Genomic DNA, 24152 nt, shown 5'->3' on the forward strand with positions numbered 1-24152 from the left:
GCAGATGGTCCATACAATCGTGGTGCCTACGGGAAAAGCAAATTTTATCCTGCGATAGCTCTTGGCATCTTTCCACCAATTGCTGGCGTCCTCGTAGACAAATTCTCTGAAGTAGCTGACACTTTGGACTATTCCCCCGCCTATTTCATATTTGCCGCTTTTGAATTAGTCGCTTGCATCCTGATATATGCTTTGCCTTTGCCAGTGGGAGGCAACACATTCCGTTACGATCTGTCAAGTGATTACTGTGCACGATCATACGGAGAAACACCCACACGGAAATTCGAAATATCTCTAGAATCAATTGTTATTTCGGTGCTTGCCATATGTCTGGGAACAGCCTGGAGTGTTTCTCAGGTAAGGCGATCATTTATTAATTTTTTTCTTTCTTTCTATGTTTGTTTATTAATTAAGTTAACACAATGGTGGATTTTCGATTTCGCAAATTGGCAACAGCCTAGGGCAGCTAAGCTAAAAGGAGATTGCAGGCAGATCATTCTAAAAACTTTAACTTTCTATTTAACAAATGAATAATTTTCTAAAATGTAAAAATCAAATGAATTATCAATTATCAGGATAATGGTTGAGAGTGTTCAAGTAATGTTTGGATAATGTTTGAATAAAAATTAGGATAATATTTGAAAAGTATTATTGATTAAGTTGCTCTATGTTTCATTGTGTTCACTTAATTTTTGCAGTATTTATAAACTCTTACGTCTACTTCAATAATATTGCGTATAAACTTGGAAGCCGAGCCTTCTTGCGTCATAATAAATCAATAAAACAAAATACGTTTTATAAAATAATCAATAAAATAAAAATTATCCTGATTATTTATATGCTAATTAAATTTAAAATGTGTTGAAATGTGAAAAAAATTGGTAATTTCATTGAAAGAGGAATCTTAAAATGTTTACTGTCTAGGGCCGCAAAATGGATAGGTCCATCACTGGATAGGCAGTTAGAAATGTTACTTATCGAAAACATCAAAGGCAATCTAGCATTAGTCCAAAGTATCGTCGAATGAAAACGTTTAAAGGTTAATTCTTATGTCTCTATTTTATTTTCAAAATTATCTTTTAATTATTTAGTTGCGGTAAAGTGTATAAAAAAAGTGTTAAATATCATAGCAACGTTTGATAAGCCTAGTATTAATGTAAAATAAACTTAATACTGGACACTAAATTAATGGAAAATATTTTTAAAAATATACTCAAAATATTATTTTTAATCAGAGAGAAAATTGTACTAAAATGAAACTAATATCATTAAAATTAAAATATTTGGATTTTCAAGTCATGCAGAAATTATTTATGTGTAATAATTCTCTCCGAAGATGGAAATAACATTAACATTTTAATTTTTTTTAAATTGAAAATACAACAAAAAGAATTGGTAAGAAAATCCTTTTATCCTCTTCCCCCCCCCCCCCCAAAAAAAAAAGGTGTCAAATTTATTAGCTTTGAAAGGATTGCTTGAAGAGTGTTTCGAAGGATATTTTCAACATTCAGGCAATATGCCGGTCCATGTTAAAAAGCTGTATACATACTAGTACCTACTCTTTTCTTATTTACACTGGCAAGTTTCTCGAATGAATTGAAGAGGCACTGGGTTTACTGACCTTATTTCAATTTCTCATGAATCAAAGTGAACCGTCCGTGTTCATCGCGTCGGTGGTATAACGGTTAGCATAGCTGCCTTCCAAGCAGTTGACCCGGGTTCGACTCCCGGCCGACGCAGGATTTTTTTTATTCACAAACCAAATATATAGAAATTTAAAAGACAAAAGGAAATTCGTAAAGTATGTTATATATTGAAAATAAATTTTTCGAGCTTATAAAACTAAAACTTAATCACCAAAATTCAGGCAGTTGAGAAAAGGAATTGTCATGCGCTGTGAAAATTAATTTCTGATAAACGAGCTTTTTTTAAAATGGATTTCTTTCTTTTTTTAATTATTTGACATCAGAAATTTTAGTTAATATTTCTTTTATTTAAAGTTTTCTGTTGAATAAAAGTTATACAACCAAATTAGGTATGACTTTTGAAGTATTCATATTACATTAACTTTCAGATAAATTCTGTCTCTTTAATAGCTATGTAACTTTTTAACAATTTCATATATTATTCTGCTAATAAAATTTCGAATTTCTTATTTTATTCCCGGGCGTTTATTAAAAGAATTCAGTATATATGAGCATGCTTACTATTTAATATTAAAATTTTAACATATTAGGCCATTTTGTGAGATAAATATATTTAAGAATATCCAGAATTAAGAAAGAAAAAAGTAACCATGCTTTAAGTTATTAACGTAATCAGAATAAGATGGCTATAAAATACATTAAAATCATGCTGAATTAAAATGCTTAAAAAGCATAAATAAACAATTTTGAGAAGATCCATTTAATGGCAAAATATGTTCTTTGTTTATTCATGTTGAACTTAAAGCATTAAAAAAAATACAAATTGCGTACAAAAAAATATGTATGGTGAATGCAATGCTTTCCATCATCCGTAATGAAAACAGTCCAATGTTTCCATATCAATATCATAAAAAATAATATTACAATACAAATTCCTTCTAACTTAAGAAAATTATTTTTGATGATGGTATTTTCGTAACCAGATTTTAATGCCATAATACATTTTGTTAAGTTGTTTAAAATTTGCTGTTTAAAAGTTGGTAATTGTGCGTGTGTGTGTGTGTTTTCTTCTTTTTACTTTTAATAGTACGAATTCTAAAAAAGATTTTAATTTAAATTTCAGTTATTTCGAACTTATTTAGTTTAATATGTCCCTTGATTCTGCTTCCGAATTTCTTTTATATAAAATATCGACTTATTTAGATCAAATTCATTATAATATTCAAAACGAGAGAGAAAGAGAGAGAAAGAATCTCAACTATTGGTGCATTGACTAAAAACATAAAAGAATATTATGGTCTGGTGACTTAACATTTTAAAGAATGACGAGAAAAATCCTGAAAAGTATGTGGTCAATGTAGCTTGAAAATTCGAAAGTTCATTCCTCGCATTTATATTTGTAAATACAATGCACGTTCTTTTCCACAATTTACAATACGAAATTTATACAATTGCATGCGTTTTAATTTTATAAAACTTATTATCAAATCCTAAAAAGCAAAAAACGCAATAATTTATTATATGAAATTGAATTTTAGTTTATTTCATAGGTGTTTTGAACTATTTTATAGAGTTGAACATTTTGTTTAGTTCATTTAGGAAATAATTTGTATACTTTATCTTATTATATATATTTTTTAAATGTTTCTGCTCCGAATGTTTTCATGAAAATTAGATGATTTCTTTTTCTTTTTATACAGGGTGGGCAAAAAGTCCGTAAAAACTTTAAAAATTTATAAAACCCGGAAAATTAAGCAAAATAATAATAATAAAAAAACTGTATGCAGGTTTTGCATCAATAAGTTGCGGGATTTTTTTTTTTTTTTTAAGATAAGAAAAGAAAAAAAAAAAAAACATCAGATAGGTGGCGTTTCATGTATAACTGAAAGAATAGACACGCAAATGAAAAAAAAAAAAAAATGTTATCAATTCATTTACTATAGCAATATGTGTTCCACATGTCCACCACCACTGGTGATATCACATTGCAAGCGTGTCACAAATCCAGCAACGGCAGAGTGCCTGCAGCATGTATACATGGCAGCTCTCGGCAGATTGCATCTTTCAATTCCGACAGATTGGATGGACGGGATCGATACATCCGGAATTTTAAATTTCCCCATAGCCAAAAGTCTGCTGGCGTCAGATCTTCAGACCGAGGAGGCCATGGAAATTTGCAAAGTCTACTAATGATTCTCTCGTCCCCGAACGTCTGTATCAGGAATTCCTTGACAGGAATAACAATGTGACATGTTGCTTCACCTTGCATAAACGTAAGAGTAGAAGAGTAAGGGCGTCTTTTTCAGGCAAACATGGAAGAAACTTTTCGAACAGAAGCGTTAAATAACACTGAACATTTACTGTCACCGTTTTCCATCCATTTACGGGACATTGTGTTTCAAAGAAGAGGGGTCCTATGTTGAAGGAACCTGTGGAGCTATAACACAGTGTGACTTCGGGGGAAAGCAGTTTTTTCTCAGTGTACACTCGTAGATTTGATGTGTCGCCAAGAAGCGAGTTATGTATATTGAAATCGCCATGGAGCTAAAAATGAACTTCATCTGCAAAAATGAATGAACTTCATCTTCATCCACAAAATTAAAGACCCTGGAGGGATATTGTTCAGTTTTGGTGGGAATCCACCTCGCAAATGCTTTTCTCCCTACGGTATCTAACAGTAAAAGTACGTGACAAGATTATAATTATAAGCATTTATAATCGCCTATCTTATTTGCATATTTCCAACTGAGTAGTTCGTACCAGCGCCATCTATCAGCTGTTTTTTGATTTTTTCCCCCCTTGCCTTAAAAATGTCCCGTGAACTATCAATGCCAAACCTGCAAACCTTTTTTTATTTTGGTAATTTTTTCGGGTTTTGTGAATTTTGTTAAGTTTTTACGGACTGTTTGCCCAGAAAAACTAAATTTACTGATATGCATTTTACATTTACTTGTATAAAATAGAAAAAAGGGGACAAAGTATCGACATTCATATAAATATCTTTCCTAAAATGAATAAATATATCAGACTTTGAAAGCAATGGAATGCAAAGATGAATCATATGATTTAAGTATTATCCTTGCAAATTTACTAATGACATCGAAGAAAATTAATTATTTGTAAATAAGCTATGACGAAATCCACAAAAAGAACAACAAATAAAGAAATCCATTAGAATGGCAAAATTAAATGTAAAATTGCGAAATAAAAACAAACGATTCAGAGCTCGCGCGGATGTTTATATATATATATATAATTGCCCTTACAAAATTTGTAAACAGACGATTTTAATTAGAATAACATAATTTGGTAAGAATTGGAAAAGGATAATTATGATATCTTCATAATTCTCTTTAAAAATGACACTGGATATTTTATTAGTAATAATAATACTTTCAATTATAAAACGTAATTTAATTAAATTCTTTAATCGATGCTTATTTATCGATAATTTTTAATTTTCATTTCTTAAAAACTGATTGCAAGTCTACAAATAAACAATTGAAAAAAATTGTTAACAAATCAAGTATTAGGGTTACTAGGAAAATTATTCCGCTTTCTTTTTTGTATTACCACATTGGCGACAAACTCGGGGCACACTAAACTAGGTTTCAACCAAATAATGGGCGAATAGACTTATAATTGGACGCAGTAATGCAAATATATATATATATATATATATATATATATATATATATATATGTAGAGGTATGTTAACTCTGGCTCGAAAAACATGCCTCTACTAATCGGATTATATATCAAATTAAATATCTCTCACGGGCCCTAGGGGAAAGCCCGGTTGAGATTAATGCGTAGAGATGGCTCATATTAAGAGAATCACACACTAATTTAACATAAACAAATTTAATGAACTGGACGAACGGCTGGGCCGCTTTACATCGAGGGACGCTAGTACAGTACCGAACACAGTTCTTAGAGCGGGAATCAGATAGCTTCTTATTGGCTGTTGAGAGACGACGCGAGCGCCGTTAGGATGACACTCCGTACCGGGAACGCCGCTAGGATGACGCTCCCTACCGCTAACGCCGCTAGGGGGACGCTCCGTACACTACAATCGGCCGTCCTGATGATCTTGACGTCCTCGTCAATCTGAGAAAGAATCTGAAAAACTCAAAAAAGAAAATTTTAGATTTTTGCAAAATTTTTAGATTTTGTAAAGTAGATGCTTTATGCAGTTGTAGACCAAGGCTTCATATAATCTGCTGCTGTAGAAGTATGGTTGGGGCCTTCGTGGATTCCCACTTTCTCCACTAGGTACCTCTCGTGTGGCTTCTTCGCTGTGATGCGATAGGGACCGTGGAACTTCGGGCGAAGCTTCAAACCACTGCCGAATTGGGTCCTCTGTATGGCCACTAAGTCACCTGGATTATATTGAGTAGCTTTCTTCCTGCGCTTGTTGTAAGCTCTTTTATTCTCTTCTTGAAGGCGCAAGATATTCTGTCGCGCTTCTTCGCGGATGTCCTCGCGGATGTCGATGACCATTTGCTCATATTCTTCCTGTAGGATATCGAGAATTTTCTGGTCATTTTTATGCCTCATTTGCACACCGATCATGAGTTCGAAAGGAGTAAATTTTGTACTCCGTGGAGCAGTAGAGTTAAATACACGTTGTGCTGCTTGAACATGAGTGTACCATTTCGTGGGATCATTGATGGAAAGTTTGGCAAGCAGGGGGATAAGAGTTCCATGAACCCTTTCCACTTGTCCATTTCCTCGAGGTATTCCTGTGGTGATTTGAATGTGATTAATATTTTGATTCGTGCAATAGTTTGTAAATTCCTTGGAGGTAAATGCGGAACCTTTATCCGTGATGATGCGCATAGGATTTCCGAACACTGCTTCCTGCAATTGCAGTTTCGTAATTGCATCATTTGCAGTTACACCTTTAACAGGATATAACCAAACAAACTTTGAGAATGCATCTATTATAGTAAGAATATGATTATAATTTTTATTGGTTGACACTAAGGGTCCAATAAAGTCAACATGGTAAGTACTTAGAGGAAAGTTTTCCTTCGGAATAGGATGTAAGAACCCTTCAGGTTTACCACGCTTCCGGTTGACTAGGATGCATTCGACACAGTTCTGTATTACCGATTCAATACTTTTTTGCATATTCGGGAAAAAATAGTCACGTTCGATAATGTTTTTAGTTTTCTCCACGGCGAAGTGCCCTTTTGAATGCGCGTTCTTAATTATTTCGTGTTTCATTAGTTCAGGTATTACGAGCAAACGACGGTTGTCCTGACATTTATACAGAATGTTATTTTGTACCACGAAATCAATTTGACTGTTATCTTTACATAATTCTTTCAATTTTTTTATATATTCATCTGACATCTGTGCCACTTGCACTCGCGCTGTTAAATCATCACAAAGTGCAGTCATGACTGTTGGGTATCTACTAAGTGAATCAACGTGACGCATTTGACTACCTGAGCGATGTACTATCTCATAATCGAAATCTTTTTTATTTTCATTTATGGGAGAAGTTGAATTATTATCATTTTTATTGGGAAAAGTATTTTTAAGATCTAAATAACTATTAGATGGTAAAATGCATTCAAAAGAAATATTAGTATCAACAGCTGCTAAAACTCTTTTCGTTACTGACTTTTTATTAACATGACTAATATCTATCGCCACTAACGGAAGACTGACAATTGAACTGTTCGCTAATTTAATTTTTGTGCTACGTCCTACATAATTTAATTTCTTTACATATTTAGGATTAATAATCATTAATACGCTTCCGCTATCAACCAAAGCTTTAATAGGAACGTCGTTTACAATAATATCTGCGTATTCCAACTCAGCGATTATTAATTCTTGTGGAATTTCATTTGATTTTAACACGGAGTTTACGGGATTTGAGTTATGGGATCTTCCCTGATTGTTATGTTGTCTAGCATCAACATTTTGGGGACAGAATTTTATTAAATGCGATGTAGAATTACATTTAAAACAAGTTTTCCTATCAATATTTCCACCGTGTACCTGATCATTATTTTGGCGGGAATTATTGACGCGCGGCCTTGAGCTGTAGTCATGTGTATATCTACTCTCTTCCCAAAACAAACTTTTATTTCTTGCGCGAAAGTAAATGTCTATTTCTTTTGCTAACATCAGCGGTTTTAACCAGTCGGAGCCTTGTTTGATCAAAATGTGCTCGGATGTGTCCTTGTCAAGAGTGCTGGTTAATTTATCGGTTACAATTAGTTCACAAAGGGTCGCGAAATCTTTCACTTTTCTTAGTTCCAAATAATATTCTAAATTTGCTTTTAATCTTGAGACGAATTGCACGTGATTTTCCCCTTTAAATCTTTTGGCGGCTTGAAAGTTATCCCAACATTCTTTAGCAGATGGTTGGAATTCTCTTAACACTATTCTTTTGATTTCGTCATAATCTTTTATTTCGCTTTCGTTCGCGTATAACAAAACATGTCGGCATTTCTCGCCTAACAAATTTAGAAGGACTTCGGCTTTGTATTCAGTTTTAACCTGTTTTGTTTCGAAAGCACGTTCCAAAATATTGAAAAACAAATTGAAATTTTCTGATTTAGTTGGTATTGGCATTGTTAATGTGCGGATGCTTTTAATTATTTGTTCGATGGACTCCGCATGATTTTCTTGAGGAGGTCCGTTAGGACTACTTATTCCGGTCGCTTGAACGTTTCTCATACTTTCTTCATGAGCTAAAGTTAGTTTTAATTTTTCTAATTCAAACTGTCTTTCCTTTTCACGCGCTTTTTCTGCCTCTTCACGCGCTCTTTTTGCCTCTTCACGCGCTCGTTCGGCCTCTATTTTTCCGCGTTCCTCTGCTTCTATTTTTTCGCGTTCCTCTACAGTTGAAATGATAATGTCTTTAACAAATTCCAAATCATCTTTAGCCGCTTGGCTATTTTCTATAATTTGTTTAAGCTTCACAATATTTGTTTTTTCCGGAACTACCTCACCTATTACTTCAGCGACAATAATTAAATCTTTCTTTTTTGTATTTTTAAACATTTTGAATATGCCTTTATTTTCACTAATAACAAATGCCAATATAATAACGATAATAATAATAATGCTAATATTTCTTCAAAACAGAAATTTCTAAAATAAACACATTCAAACAGTTTCTTTTTCTTGAAAAAGTCATTCACAAATATACAAATCTTAAAATAAATGCTTGCAAGATTCTTTAATCAAAATGATATAGAAAATTCTCCTACCTGTTCTTCTTCAATTATATCCGTTGAGATAATATGCAGGAACTTCACAATTTGTCGGCCACTGCCGAAGCGAAGATTTGCTTGAAAATTTTTGTCGGCCACTGCCGATTCGAAGACTTTTCTTGAAATATTTTGTCGGCCACTGCCGATCCGAAGATAATTCGACGAAAACTAATGGTGAAATTCCCAGCTTCTTACAGGATCGAAGATTATTTTTCTATTTTCGAGGTCATTGCACTCCGGACCGAGCCCCCACATGTAGAGGTATGTTAACTCTGGCTCGAAAAACATGCCTCTACTAATCGGATTATATATCAAATTAAATATCTCTCACGGGCCCTAGGGGAAAGCCCGGTTGAGATTAATGCGTAGAGATGGCTCATATTAAGAGAATCACACACTAATTTAACATAAACAAATTTAATGAACTGGACGAACGGCTGGGCCGCTTTACATCGAGGGACGCTAGTACAGTACCGAACACAGTTCTTAGAGCGGGAATCAGATAGCTTCTTATTGGCTGTTGAGAGACGACGCGAGCGCCGTTAGGATGACACTCCGTACCGGGAACGCCGCTAGGATGACGCTCCCTACCGCTAACGCCGCTAGGGGGACGCTCCGTACACTACATATATATATATATATATATATATATATATATGCATTTTAAAATACACGATATAACATTTTTCGCAAAGAACAATTCTGGATCCATATTTTCATAAAGTTAGTTCTTAATAGTCTGTTGTAACTCTAATTGCAATTAGTTCAATAACTGCAAAATAAATATAAGCAATTAAATACAGTGTTTTTACGGTGAACTCAGAATGTGTAAAATGATAATTATTTATTAATTGCATAACTGCGTCTATCTTTATCTTGTATCGTTAGGAATATGTTGATTTTATTTTTTTATTTTCGATTTGTCAAAAATTGTTTAATTATTTTAACAACTATATCCAAAATTCCAGATTGTTGATGACTGATAATTATTGTTCTCTGACATTCCCAAATAAAATTTTTAAATTTGCTTGAAAAAACAAGCAAATACGAATGTTGGCTTTGCATCACATTTCGATATCTCTTAATAATTTCTTTAGAAGCACTCATTCAAATAATATTTTTTATAACTAATTTGAATTACAAGTTGCTCTTGGGCATATTAGAAAATCACTTTAAAGAATAATCTTGAGTAATGTTGGTTTTTCGATGCTACATGTTACTCACAGGGCTCCTAAAATTTAGTTCGCTACAGTATTTCTTAAAATCAGATAGATGTCGCTATGAGTGGATTGATCATGATTTAATGAAAAAAATTTCACGTAGCAATCATATCATGTGATTTTTAAAATTAAGTTTCTTAAGTTTCTTTCCAGATGGGGCAGTGGAAAAATTGTGTGTATCAGATGCTTACAGTAATATGCTGGGTTTATCATTGTTGATATTCAGTGGATAATTCCATAAATGCTTCCAAATGCATACAGTGAAACTGAGTGTCGCTTAGACAATCTATGCCAGAGGTTCCCAAACTTTTTTTTCTCGTGGACCACTTTCAAAGTTTTACTACTTTCGGTAGACCCCCTGCTGCTACATTTCTACTGTATTCCCAAAACTCCTAAAAAATATCACCCTAAATTGGGGGTGTTAAGAAGAAAAAAAAAGTAGCACATTTTCTTGTGTCCTATTTATAAAAATGATACTTGTGGTTATACAAAATTATAAACATTTATTATTAGAAACAATCAACAATTGACAAAAAATCAACAATGAACTCTGAAATGTAAATCAACAATAAAAAATAGTCATACTTTTAATGAGACGGATGTACTTGATGAATTGACAGCAAATTATCAATATTTGGCTTCAGTTTTGTAAGAAGTAATCTCAAATCCCCCCATTCTGTGATGTTCAATCTGTTCTTTTTTTTTTTTTTTGTCAACAGGTTGGTAACGGCACTAAAACTTCTTTCGACAAGATATGACGAGGGAAACGCTATCAAAAATTTCTCGCAATTTCCCACAGCCCAGGATATTTTTCAGGGATTTCTGCCTGCAGCCAAAATGTTTGATAGCCTTTTTTAAATTTCACCTTCAGTTCCTCGTTGGTGCTGAGCTCAAGTAGCTCCTCTTGTAATACCACATTCGCCTCTTCCGTTTCATCAAATGGGGTTATGATCCATGGTGGTATTTCTATCTTCAGAATATATTCAAATCTATTTTTGAAGTCATCATGCAGGGTATTTAAATGTTTAGCGTATGTCTGAATATCCTCATCAAGACATTCTATTTGTGACAAGTGCGGAAACTGGGAGAATTCTCGCCGACTAAGATTTTGCTTCATTAATTTCAATTTATCAAGACAAGCCGAAATGACACCCTTTGTTTTTATTAAATTAAGGCTATCCTCTTGTAACTGCAAGTTAACGTCATTGAATTTTATGAACAAATCTGTTAAGTACGCAATGTCCGCTTTATATTTGATCAGATTTTCTTTTAAATCAGGTGCTTTAGTTTCCAGACACTCTATCACTGATTCGAAAAGTGAGTAAAATCTCGATAAGCATGCACCTTTCGACAACCAGCGTACTTCAGTATGTAAGAGCAGTCGTTGGAAAACTTCATTATTTTCATCACACAATAGTGCAAATAAACGGGTATTCAAAGCATTGCTTCTTATTTTATTAAATGTGTTAATCATAAATTGAAGCGATTGGTGCAATCTATCACTCAAATTTTTCGCTACAAGGTGTTGTCGGGGGATGACACAGTGAATTACAATTAGTCCTGGTATTATTCTTTTAAAATGGCTTATAAATCCACGATATCGCCCGAACATGGCAGGAGCTCCATCTGCTGCCGCCGAAATAATGTTTGTAAATGGAATAGATCTTTCTGTAAAAAAAAATCACTCAGGACATTAAATATATCAGGAAACAAATGAGTAACGTTTTGTTCTTGGCATTCGTATTTATACTAATGTAGATTGCAATCACAGCGCAAATCGCATTTCATCCCTTTGCAGGTCTAAACAAGCATCCCGGACGAGCGGGCGCACGGGCGGCACTTTACAAGTCTCGACATGTGGTGTACACTTGTACTATTATCTATTGTTCCATTCAATTCTGTGTTTGAACTGAGTCTCGAATATTTTTGAGTACCTACCGATGCTACCTGCCTACGTTGATAAGTAAATCCAAGCCAAAATTTTTGCTATTTATTATGAAAACCAGAAAATTTTTCTTGGACCCCCACTTACAACTTGTGAACCCCTGTTTTCTTTTCACGTCTACGTGGACCCCCGTGTGGTCTTCTATGGACCCCTGGGAGTCCACCTGGACCACTTTGGGAACCTATGATCTATGCACTATCAAAGGATAGCAAATTTATTAATTTCACTTTTTAATTATAAATAATTAAAAACAGGTTTTTTTATACCTTATAGGGTTTTTTTTTGCATAATTTTGCAATTTGTTTAATTTTTTTCTGTCACTCCTACTTTGAAAAATTTAGCTCTTCCAAAATTATATATGTAATATTATTACAATTCTATTGTCCCTTTTAGGTGTTCGATCCTCTACAGTATCAAGACCACATTCACTTCAGTCACATTACGCTGGGAACGTTTCAATCATTTGTTTTCGGCTTGTCCTTACCATTCCTGAGTGTTGCCAAAAATCTCATTCAAAACATTGGAGAAGCCAATCTTATATCCACAGCATTCGCCTTCCATTCCTTGCATTTAGCAGGCCTCTCTTTCACGGAGGTATGGCAATTCTTATATTGGTCTGTGCCCTTCGAGACCATGAAAATCTTTACCATCCCTATCCTATGGATAGCTTTAGTGGCTTCTGTCGAACACGACAGTACCAAAGGAAAAAGAATAGCTATGCACTATGTATTGGCAATGGCTCATTTTGGAGTAGGTATGTATAGGCAGCATCAATCATTCTATTGCAAATGAATTTATTGTCTTATCTTATCACTTGCTGACCTGCTGATTAGCTGAGATTAATGGGTACAAATTATTTTAATTAATTTTGTGTAATATTGTTATAAAATAAGCTTAGAATATTTTTAAAAATAATTAATAATAGAAAAAAAAACTTATTGATACATATAATGTAAATTTTGAGAGGATGTAAAAATAAATAAAAAAAAAAATGGTATTGAAAGTATGACGTTTAATTCAGTATCAGGTTTTCTTTAAAAAAAATTATTTGCCTGATGTTTTAGTCACTGATTTGGGATTTTCAAAGCCATTGTTTATCGCTAAATTAAATTACTGAGTGAATAATTAATAACTTTTGCTTTCTTCCTGTAAAGAAATGGGGGTGAAAGGTTTTTAATAATCAGAAAGGGTACTTTTCCGTGTGCGGGGGTTGTTGGCGGCAATTAAATTATTTTCGCGAAATCGCCAAAATTTCAACAAATTCGCCAAAGGGTTGGGTTTTTTTTGTGTGTGTGTAATCTTGCGCCATAAGTGTAGTAATGAATCGTGTTAGGTTTAGCACAGTTAAGTAAACATCAAGACAACAGTATGGCGATTTTTTTACGACCCCCGGAAACGGAAAACTACCTCAGAAAGTTTCCTTTTCTAATTATCAAGTAAGGAATACTGCAAAAATCACACTAATTACGGAAAAATCTGCAGCATTTATCATCACCTGTTAAAAAAATAATCGAACATCCTATTATAATGTTTAATGCATTCGAAAACCGAAATAACCCTTTTCATTACATACAAAATCATACAGCTGATATTGTTTTGGAGTCAGCACCCCCAGCTGTTTATTTTGGGATCCTGGAGCAGAAATCGGATGTCCAAAGAATGTAGCTGATTTCTATTCAAATAAGTCTTTGAATGGTGCAATTCAATGCATTGCAGCACCAACCGTGTCTGTCTTTGTCATTGTTAATGGCATTGCGTCATTTAGAGTTCCTTTAAGAAAAGAAATAAGAGAACTTCCCGCCTGTTATGGAAATTATTTTAAGAAAAAAATAATAAATTATGTTCATCAAAGGAAATAGTATTTCTCTTGCTTAATATCTCATACCAGTTTTGACATTTCTCTTACTGCAGTTTAGAAAATAAATCTTATCACATTAGAATTTAATTCATGAAAATAGTTCTATTTAATAAATAACGATACAAACTGCTTTTTCTAATAGAGAATTTCCCTTTAAATCTGTTTGCTGACTCAACTGAACAAATTCTATGTCCTTTGTAAATTTGCTATTGTAAGTGCATCAGTAAATTTTCTAATATCCTTATATAATCTATTGCGTACAAGAATTCTGGATGACATGAACATGCCTTTTGAAATTGAAGAATATATATTGATGATATGTGATCATAATGGCTAAATGTAATGCAAAGGCATTACGATCAATATTACATTCAATATTCTTTTATTAAATACGCTATTATTGTATGCAAAATGAGAATTCTTTCCGTTCTTGCAAATACGTAATCAAAGTTTTTAAAATTAGGAAGCCAAAAATTGGCTATAATTTGGCTGTGATTGCTGATAAATATGGGGCATGTGGCCATAGTAATATGATATCGAAAGAGCAAATGTAAATGAATGCTTTATATATATATATATATATATATATATATATATATATATATATATATATATATATATATATATATATATATATATATATATATATATATATACAAAGTAAACATTCATAGGTCTAATAATGTTCAATTACAATGAAAGAGAATACATTCTGTTTGTTTGAATGTTAGCACTTTGCAGAGTGAGAAGTATTAAAACTAGAAATTTGCCACAAACGTACTATGGAGGGGGGAACATGAAATGAACATCTGGACATTTTTATAAAATTTTAATTAAATATTTAATTACTTAAAATTAAGCGAAATTTTGAGTATTTTTTTTTATACAACTTCCTAAAATATTCCTGGACGAAAATAAGATTTTTTTCATGATTTTCATCTTTTCAATGATACCGATTTAATTTCAAGTGAAGTTTTCCCTATTTTTAATTATTTTTTAAAGTATTTGTCGATATATTTTATAGAAGAATTTTTTGTTATTATAGTGACATTCAGATCGTGTCCATTGTTTTTGCTCATGCCTAATCCCAGGATTTTCTTCCATAATTGATAACTATTGAATAAAGATTTGCTTATATTTTTCACTTTAGGTTTCGTTTAAAGCATGATTTAAAAATATCTATCATCTCTTTCTTCTGGTTATTAAACATAAGTTCAGTCTCCAAAGTAAGCAATGGTGAAAATCTTTTACGGCTTCTTATATTTCTAAAAGTTTCTGTTCTTTCTATAACATAATTGCGTGTATAAAAGTATATTATCGCGTTTTTTAATCTCGAAGTTCTGCTTTCCTTTAGATTACTTCTCTTAGATTATTAGATTATTTCCTTTAGAATTTTTTTTTCGAGGTCCTGTCTTCCCTATTATTTTTTTTAATGAATTGCTAAACAAAAATTATAAATCTATTCGTTCTTAAGCACAAACTTCTTATGCAATATATGTTGCTAATAATTTATTCTTGAATATTTTATGGACATGTTTCAGTTCAATAACTATCAATAATAGTAAAATCAATTCTGCTTTCAAATTCAAATTAAGGCTCAAATGGGGATTCATATAATACAATGAAGAGAACTAAAAATATAAAAGTTTATAGCATTGTATACTTTATAATATACACTATAGTATAATACATTACAAATTTATTATTTATAAAGATTTAAAATTACTTTACTTAAAAAAACCAATTTACACCAAGCTAAGTATAAAATAATCTGTTGGAATTTTCAGCACTCAAAAATTTTGACGAGCAAGCAAATTATTAAAACAATACTAGTAAAAAAATAAAAAGACATACAAAATTTTAATTACATAAAATAATGCAATGAAAAATCAACTCTAATATACATATTTTAAAATATAGCTATTTTCTTGCAACATCACAAGAAACATTTTTATGATACATTTGTTCTATATAAATTATTGAATAATAAGTATTCTGCTGTGATTGATTCAATTTCTCAAAGTAAATTGCCCACTTAAACACTGTTAGTAAATAGTTAACCCTTAATCCTTTATTTCGGACTATTATGTAATTCTACAGGAAACAAAGACATAACCATAATTTTGATCTTGCGTTCTTTAAATTTTTATTTGTCTTGTCTGACGACATATTTACTTAACACATATACATTATTTATTCATATATAAAGTCAAGAAAAATGCACTTAATTATTAAATTGCCTGGAAATTAAGATAATTGATATTTCTTCTATTCAACTTTGAACATCCAATTGTTTACCCTCAAAATATCGTCATTGTTTTTAAAAAACAGTCCCTAAAACAATTAAACCAAATAAACCATAGTGTATATAATGTTTGATATTGTTAATAGTTTTATAAGTTTACCTACTATAATACTTTACCTATTTACCATATATATTTATATATAACTAGCCGCCTTTGGCGACCAGCCGGTTCGCCAATCTTAGTGTTCGTTAAAATTTTAATAATTAAATATTTTATGCAATTCCAACTTCTTCAGCAAAATATTTTATTCTTCAGCAAAATATTTTAAAACTTCAAATTTTGATAGTCATATAATTCACTCATAATATTATAAAGGCCTTCAGTCATAACGTGATATGTATCTCTCTAATTTTCTGTTACCCCTCGTAGAATTTATGCTTTAAATTAAAGTGTAAAGGATTAATCTGCAATTAATATAACAATATTTTTTACTGAAACAAAGCATTTTTTTAATAATATGATTACTGATAATAGAGTCACTGAGCGTTTAAACTTTATGGGCACTAAAGAATATCTTTCTTAATTTATGTAATATCTCAAGCATTTGTCAACAAAATTTTCTCAGATTCATCATGAATGGATCGATTCATTAACAATGTTTCATTTTAAATGCATCAAACACTCAGAAAATAAAATGAATCGTTTAAAATAATCTGTCGAAAACAGGTTTAAAAAAACTACTTAAAAAACGATGTACTTAAAACTATAAGCATATATAAAAATATATATATAACTAACATAAATACAATTTAATTACAAAAGCATGCAACTAACCTAAAAATAATTTAAATCATTGAAAACAGGTTAAAAAAAACTACTTAAAAAACGACGTACTTAAAACTATAAGCATATATAAAAAATATATATATAACTAACATAAATACAATTTAATTACAAAAGCATGCAACTAACCTAAAAATAATTTAAATCATTGTAAACAGGTTAAAAAAAACTACTTAAAAAACGATGTACTTAAAACTATAAGCATATACAAAAAATATATAACATAAATACAATTTACTTACAAAAGCATACAACTAACCTAAAAGTAATTTAAATCGTCCGTTGATAATGGTTGCCATGCCAACGATCAGAACACAGTGCGCATGCGTGAATTTTCTTCGCCTTTTACGTAACGCAAATGCGTGAATTTTTCTACGCCAGTTGGGGTAACGCTATGAAGATTAGACATTTTTAATTTCCTTTATTCTGTGCTATTTTAATTCAAAAGTACTTCAGAATGAATCTGAAACATGGATTAATTAACAATGTTTAATTTTAAATGCATAAAACATTAAGAAAATAAACAGAATCGTTTGAAATAATCCGCCGAAAAATCTTAACCCTAGCCTCATTACTGTTGGGAGAAAAAAAGAACTAAAGCCTAAATCATTTGACGTTGGGGAAAATTGAAGATTTTTTTGGCGGAAAAGTTGGCGGTGGGAAAATGGAAGATTTTTTTGGCGGGAAAGTTAGTTTTTAATTAATAATTGACTACCCCTAACATTTAGGGGGATGAAAAATAGATGTTGGCCGATTCTCATAGATACCGGATAAGCACAAAAAATTTCATCAAAATCGGTCAAGCCGTTTCGGAGGAGTATGGCAACGAAAACTGTGACACGAGAATTTTATATATTAGATAAGTATTGTAAATTTATAGAAACCTGTATGATAATATATAAAATTAATATATAGAATTAAATATGATATATCAGAGTTATGTATAGTCAAGGTAAGCAATATCATTTTTAGTACCTAGCTTCACAATAATAATAATTCAAAATTTAATGCTACTTGTACAGAAACAACATCATAGATTTGCTGACACTTTTATAACCATATTTTATGAAAATCACACATTTTTTAAAAATATTAGCTGAATTAATCCAACTTGAGGAAATTTTCTGAATTACATAACTGCACCGACAAAATATGATTGCCCTTCTTGTAAAATCATTGTGGAGCCATGAATGCTTTATAAGTCATTAATTAAAAAATTATTATGATAACTAATTTGCTCTCATCATTGTAGCATTTTGTTATAAATGAGTTAAAGAAAGATATCAATGCTTTAAAATGTATAAATATAAAAAATTTAAAACAGAAAGTATTTATTTGAAAATTATCTCAATTAGTCATGTCTGGATTTTTTTTTTCAGGAAAAATCCTTGGATGCTCAGTCGGTGGTTTTTTGGCCGAAAAATATTCCTTTAGTTTATCCTACAGGGTGATGGCCCTTTTCTGCCTCGTTATGTCAATTTCATACCTATGTTTCCATCATTGTTTCATGAAGCCTCGGCATAGAAAAATAGTGGCAGCAAGATGCGCGTTACAAAGTAAGATATTCTCTGATATCATATTAAAACTTTATTCGAGAACACATTATAAATATTCTGTAAGCTTACGCATTAGTACGATGTTTCATAAAACAAAATATAAAAATTCGTCTCGGTAAGCTGGAAGGCAAGGATAGATTCCGTTATAACTACGTTACTATCTGGCAACATAAAATGTTTATGTTAGAAACAGCCAAAATTAGGGCGTGAAAATCAGTTTTCAGTCTCTAACTTCTAAGATATTGCAGCTGTGGAAAAACTTTAAACATAGACCATGATCAATGAAAAATTATAGAAAATTTTCCGAAGTCTTGTTATGAGAACCATTACAATAGGTAGTCTTCCTATTGGAATCTACCTATGAGGTTTTACTTACACCTTGATACGCTTTTTAAATCAATCAATTACCATGATTTTCATCTTGAAGAGGATGGGAACTTACTAGTAACGCTTATCTAATCAGTATTGATACAAACCTAGCAATAGACTGAAATGCTTGCAGTCTTACAGAATACTGATGCAGTAGACATTAGTGTTCTGTAAAACTTGTTTCTTGTGACACGGAGTTAGTGGAATTAGATAAGTACTACCGATATTTCTGCTACAATCCTCCATCAATTTAAGAATCCATGGTTCGGTAGCAACTATGATTAATTTTCTGATTCGCTGAAGCTGGAAGTTGCACTTTCTGAATTTAAGTCGCTGTGGCAATTATTTTATTCCAAAAAGAAGAAAATTCTTCGTGGCATTCGCTACTGAAATGCTCCAATATTCTTCAACCGATAGGTCACTCTGTTGACAGACTGCAGGACTATATCGAGACTGATCTATCAACAGAACTGCGACTTCTTCAGATTTTTTACGACTTCCACATCTGTGGAAACTACTTGCACACACAACATGTGACTTTATCAAAGAATTATGCACATTCCAAGTTGGTCATTAATAAGCTTTGTATATTATGCTAAAACATCCATTATATTAACAAAAATTTTAAGCAAAGTAACACATTTTAACTATACAATTTTAATAAACACTTGCCTTTTCCCAATGTTGAAACATTATTATAGGATCCCCGTATGTGAAATCATTTTTTTCCCTTCTTTTTCTTTTTTTTTTTTTTTCCCTATATTTTTAGTGAAAATATGAGTGACTGCTCTATGGCAAATTTTTATTCACTTTGAGAGAGACTTTATTTCTATGTAATTTATACAGTCCAGAATAAAATAACCTATATTTAAACACTGCTGCTACTGCTTGAAACTGCAAGTGTTTCCATTATGAAAAGAGAATTTTAGCTGTTGGATTTAGCTAAGCCATTAGTTTTCCATCGTTTACGGTTATTAAATAGCGCAGGAGTTAGCATTTTTCTGGTTGATGGAAACACTGCAATACAAATCATATGGAGAACTCTACATTTAAAAATAAATAAGAGAAATATGGATGAATATTCAGAAAGGTACCACTTAGCTTGTCTTTTTCATTGTACAAAATTCGATAAAATAATGAAATCAATATTTAAGCTCTATTATTAATTTATTTACTATTTTTTCTATTATTTACTTTATTATTTAATTTATTTACTATTTTTTCTATTATTTACTGTATTATTTAATTTATTTACTATTTTTTCTATTATTTACTTTATTATTTAATTTATTTACTATTTTTTCTATTATTTACTTTATTATTTAATTTATTTACTAATTAATTTTCAAATGTATGCATGTCGGTTTTTCTCAAAATTAGAAGGAGAACAGAAAGGTATTCATTAAAATTTATCGCTAAAATAATCCTAATATTCATCCACCATATAGCAATTTAGTGTTTTAGCCATGAAATGGTTTATATTTCTTATCGCAGGAATTCGCCACTGCGAAACTGTGAAAAATATAAATTAAAAAAGTAATGATGACTTTGCATATAAGCAACCGAATTTAAATTTTTGTAATTAATGCATTTTCCAAAGTATTTTATGTTCTTTTATGAATTTTTCCCATGAATTGTTATATTTATTTGTATTATTTATTATTCATTTCTAATTATTTTCTCTGTTTATTTTCTTAAGGGCAATCCATGAACGGTTCGTGTCTACTTCTGGTTGAAACAGTTCCAGTGAATGGCAGGATTGCTCCAAGTTCTCAAAACTGAAATTTCGTGAACTGATTTGGCTTAAAATTTCATCCCTGATTCGAGTGGTGTATAAATATAAACAAAGAAATTCACACAAATGGCTTGACTTAAAATGCATTTTATGCTTTAAGAAATATAAATAAGCTTCGCTTAGTGAAAAGAAAGTTTGAATATGAGATATCAATCATAGCAATGTTGAAAATCCTATCTGATAGAAATACATAATGGTGAACAATTCTATTTATTTTGAAAGTACGTATTTAAACTTAATGCAAAGATTACGTTGGTAAGTTTAAATTTTCTGAAATGTTTCCTTCTGTTAAACTACACACACACACACACACACACAAAAAAAAAAAAACATTTAAAATATGACAGTATAAGATTCGAATTTTTTTTTTTTTTTTCGAATGAAAATATATGTGGATTCCTTGCATTTGTTCACTGTGAATATGAATATTATTTGATTTAATCAATCATCTCATAAAGAAAAAAACGTGAGTCATAAAACACAAAAAGGCTTAATCGCCAAGCATTCAATTTAAAGAACAACAAAAATAAAAGTGTAATGCAAGAAAAAGTGAAAAAAAAAATAGACAAAAAAAATAAGAAAGAAAGCGCACAAAGGAAAAGAGATACCTCTCTTTGTTTTTGATTTGTACGTATTTTATAAAGTTGAAATGTGCACTTGTTTGCATGTATTTTTTTAATGAATCATCGGTTAAAACACAATGAATCATCTTACATTTCTATCATTCTATTTATTTTTCATATATATGTTATACCAGTACATATTGCTCAGTGCAAGTAGTAATGGTGGAAAGTGAGCAGCACATCAGTTGAAAAAAAATGAGAGAAGATAGGTTTAGAAGCTAGTTAATGCTGCTGTATGTATTTCCTAGATCTTTTTTTATTTTATTAATACTGATTATTCTTTTAAATCATCTCATCTATTTGAAATCTGATGATAATTAATATAATGATTTTTACAACTGCAATTTTTTTCATGCCTAATATATTTGCTTGAATCATCATTATTTTCATTGCTGAATTCATTAGCTTTTATTCATTCTAATGTGTGGAACTTGTTTGTTTATTTTCTTAATGAAATCATAATAAAGTTTTCTTTTTTGACGTGTGTTTTTTTCTTTTTTTTTTTTTTCTTCCTTTGCTACTATTTGCTCCGTAATACTATTTATTATTATTTTATAAATTTCGTGGTTTCTAATTCGAAAAATAGGATTTGTTTGTATTTGAAAAATATTTTTATTTTCTTGGTTAGCTGTCTGAATCTATCGATTTTGAAATTTCAACGCCCTTTGCAGCAAAGCTATTAGAGAAATAAATTAACGAAAAGATAATGCACCCTTCATTGATGATTGGTCTTTGAACTAAATTTGTCACTATTTTAGGTAATTCATTTAACTCAAAAAATTTAAATTCAGTAAATTTTACTTACATCTAAACGATATCAAGATAAGACATTTTATTAACTAAATTAATAAAGGTATTGAAATTTTAAAAGTAAAAGCGATTAAATTATATAATATTCTTTTTTAAAAAGTGTAAACGAGTTTAAATTGTTGAATAAAATCTTTAGGCAAATCATATCACCAACACATAACAAGCATTGATAAAGAAATTTGAAAAAAAAAAAAAAAAAAAATATGGAAATATGTTTTATATTACAAAAATACGCATATACTAAGACTATGAATTAATTTTGAGGGATTTAAAATAGATAGAACAACTTGTATTACATCCCGTAGGACACTTCTATAATTTTATTTGTGTCAAAGCTCGATCATTAGGTTTTACGTTTCATTACTTATCATTTGGTTGAAGTGTAAACAACATATTATTTCTCAGCTCTACGGATGTCGAAATACGAACCAATAAAACACCATTTATGAGAAATTTTATTTTCCCTGCTTAATTAAAAGGAAATTACCGTTGAAAGTCATCCTATGCTGTTGGAAATATATGGTAAATATACTCCATCGACAGAATGTTTCAGTGGAGTATATTATCGTTTTAATGTTTTAGAAGTGGTGATTTTGAAAGAGTTGCAAAGAAGTTGGAAGATGAGAAGTTGGAAACTTTACTCGACCAAGATTCGTGTGAAATCCAAGATGAAGTCCCTGAATTGTTGAATGTTGAACACACAATAATTTCCAAATGTTTAAATACACTCAGTATGATTCAGTAGCAAAAACATCGGAGGCCACATGAATTGAAATCGAGAGGTGTTAAATGTTCATTTTTGACAGTTGCTTCATTGTCGGATTTATCATATCATCAAAGGCAATGAAAAATGGATGCGTTACGATAATCCTAAGCATAGAAAATCATGAGGTTTTGCCTGGTCATGCATTATCATTGAATATTCAATAACGATGCGTGACCAGGCAATTGAATATTCATGATACAAAACCAATGTTATATGCTTCAGGGGTGTTTGTGCTCCGGGGAAACCCCGGAATTCCGGGGATTTTGAACTTCGATACCCGGAAATTCCGGGGATCGTCGTTCAAAAGGAAGTAGGAATAATAATGAATTATTTATTTTGATCTGGGTAATTTTGTTTGCTTTGAAAGCAGAAAACGCAAGGTCAGTGTGTGTGGTGAAAACTTTTCCTCTCTTTCTCCAAAGGCAGTGATAATGCGTGAAAAGGTCGAAAAAACTTCTTTTTTGTTCTTTCCTTATTGCGAGTTATGACTCATTCCCCCGGTTCTCGGACATTCTCTTCTGGATTCTTTTCGGCAAGTAGGCGCGGCAGAAAAAAAAGGGAAAGACTTCGTTCAACCAGATGTGCGATCACGTGACCTGGGTTCAAAGGTCTTAATTTTGCAAAATTAATGGTTATTAATTTTGCAAAAAAAAGTAATTCATTGAACTTTTATAATTAGGTCATTCAATACTTCATAATCGTAATTTTTCATTTCTCCCCCCCCCTTCTCGAAACTCCAAAATGTCGGTAGTAAGTCCGTAAAAGTTTCCGGGGATTTTTTGGGGTCCCACAAACACCCCTGATATCGGGTCGTTTCTGACTGTATTATTTTAATTCAGTCTGCGAGTAATCCGAGCTTATTTTATTGTTAAATTCAAACAGCCCATCCTTTTATCTTTCCTCTCACCCCTATTTTGACGAATTAAACCCATACTAACACATGCGCAAAAGCGCTGTAGGTTTTAGAACCCGTTGTCAAACAGTACAAATATCGAAAGGATATATTTAACCCAGAAGCCATATTCACCAGATGCTTCTCCATCGATCGATTTACTACATGTTATGGTTTATCGAATATGGCTTGGCTAAGCAGCTCTTCCAATTTTATTAAGATATGAAAAATTGGATCGATTGCTAGATAACATCAGAAAGATGACTTGTTCTTTCGACTTAGAATTCGTATGCTGCTAGAAAGGGGAAAATAAGCAGTGACTAAAAAATAATAATGTACATA

The 24152-nt window shown here is 31.4% G+C and overlaps 1 protein-coding gene and 1 non-coding gene across 2 annotated transcripts in view; both read left to right on the forward strand.

Annotated features, from left to right (window-relative positions):
- The window catches only part of LOC129970947 (uncharacterized), a 39785-nt gene extending 17963 nt beyond the window's left edge, over positions 1 to 21822 (forward strand). The window contains exons 5-8 of the mRNA XM_056084501.1: positions 5 to 357; positions 12446 to 12806; positions 18379 to 18555; positions 20624 to 21822. Of these exons, the coding sequence (XP_055940476.1) occupies positions 5 to 357; positions 12446 to 12806; positions 18379 to 18555; positions 20624 to 20706 (974 nt within the window). The 3' untranslated portion in view covers positions 20707 to 21822. The remainder of the gene's footprint in view (positions 1 to 4; positions 358 to 12445; positions 12807 to 18378; positions 18556 to 20623) is intronic.
- Positions 1668 to 1739, forward strand: Trnag-ucc (transfer RNA glycine (anticodon UCC)). The gene has a single exon. It is a non-coding gene; the product is annotated as a tRNA-Gly (tRNA).
- Positions 21823 to 24152: the final 2330 nt, after the last annotated feature.

This window comes from Argiope bruennichi, chromosome 1 (genome assembly GCF_947563725.1).
Source record: "Argiope bruennichi chromosome 1, qqArgBrue1.1, whole genome shotgun sequence".
In the NCBI taxonomy this organism is placed as follows: domain Eukaryota; kingdom Metazoa; phylum Arthropoda; class Arachnida; order Araneae; family Araneidae; genus Argiope; species Argiope bruennichi.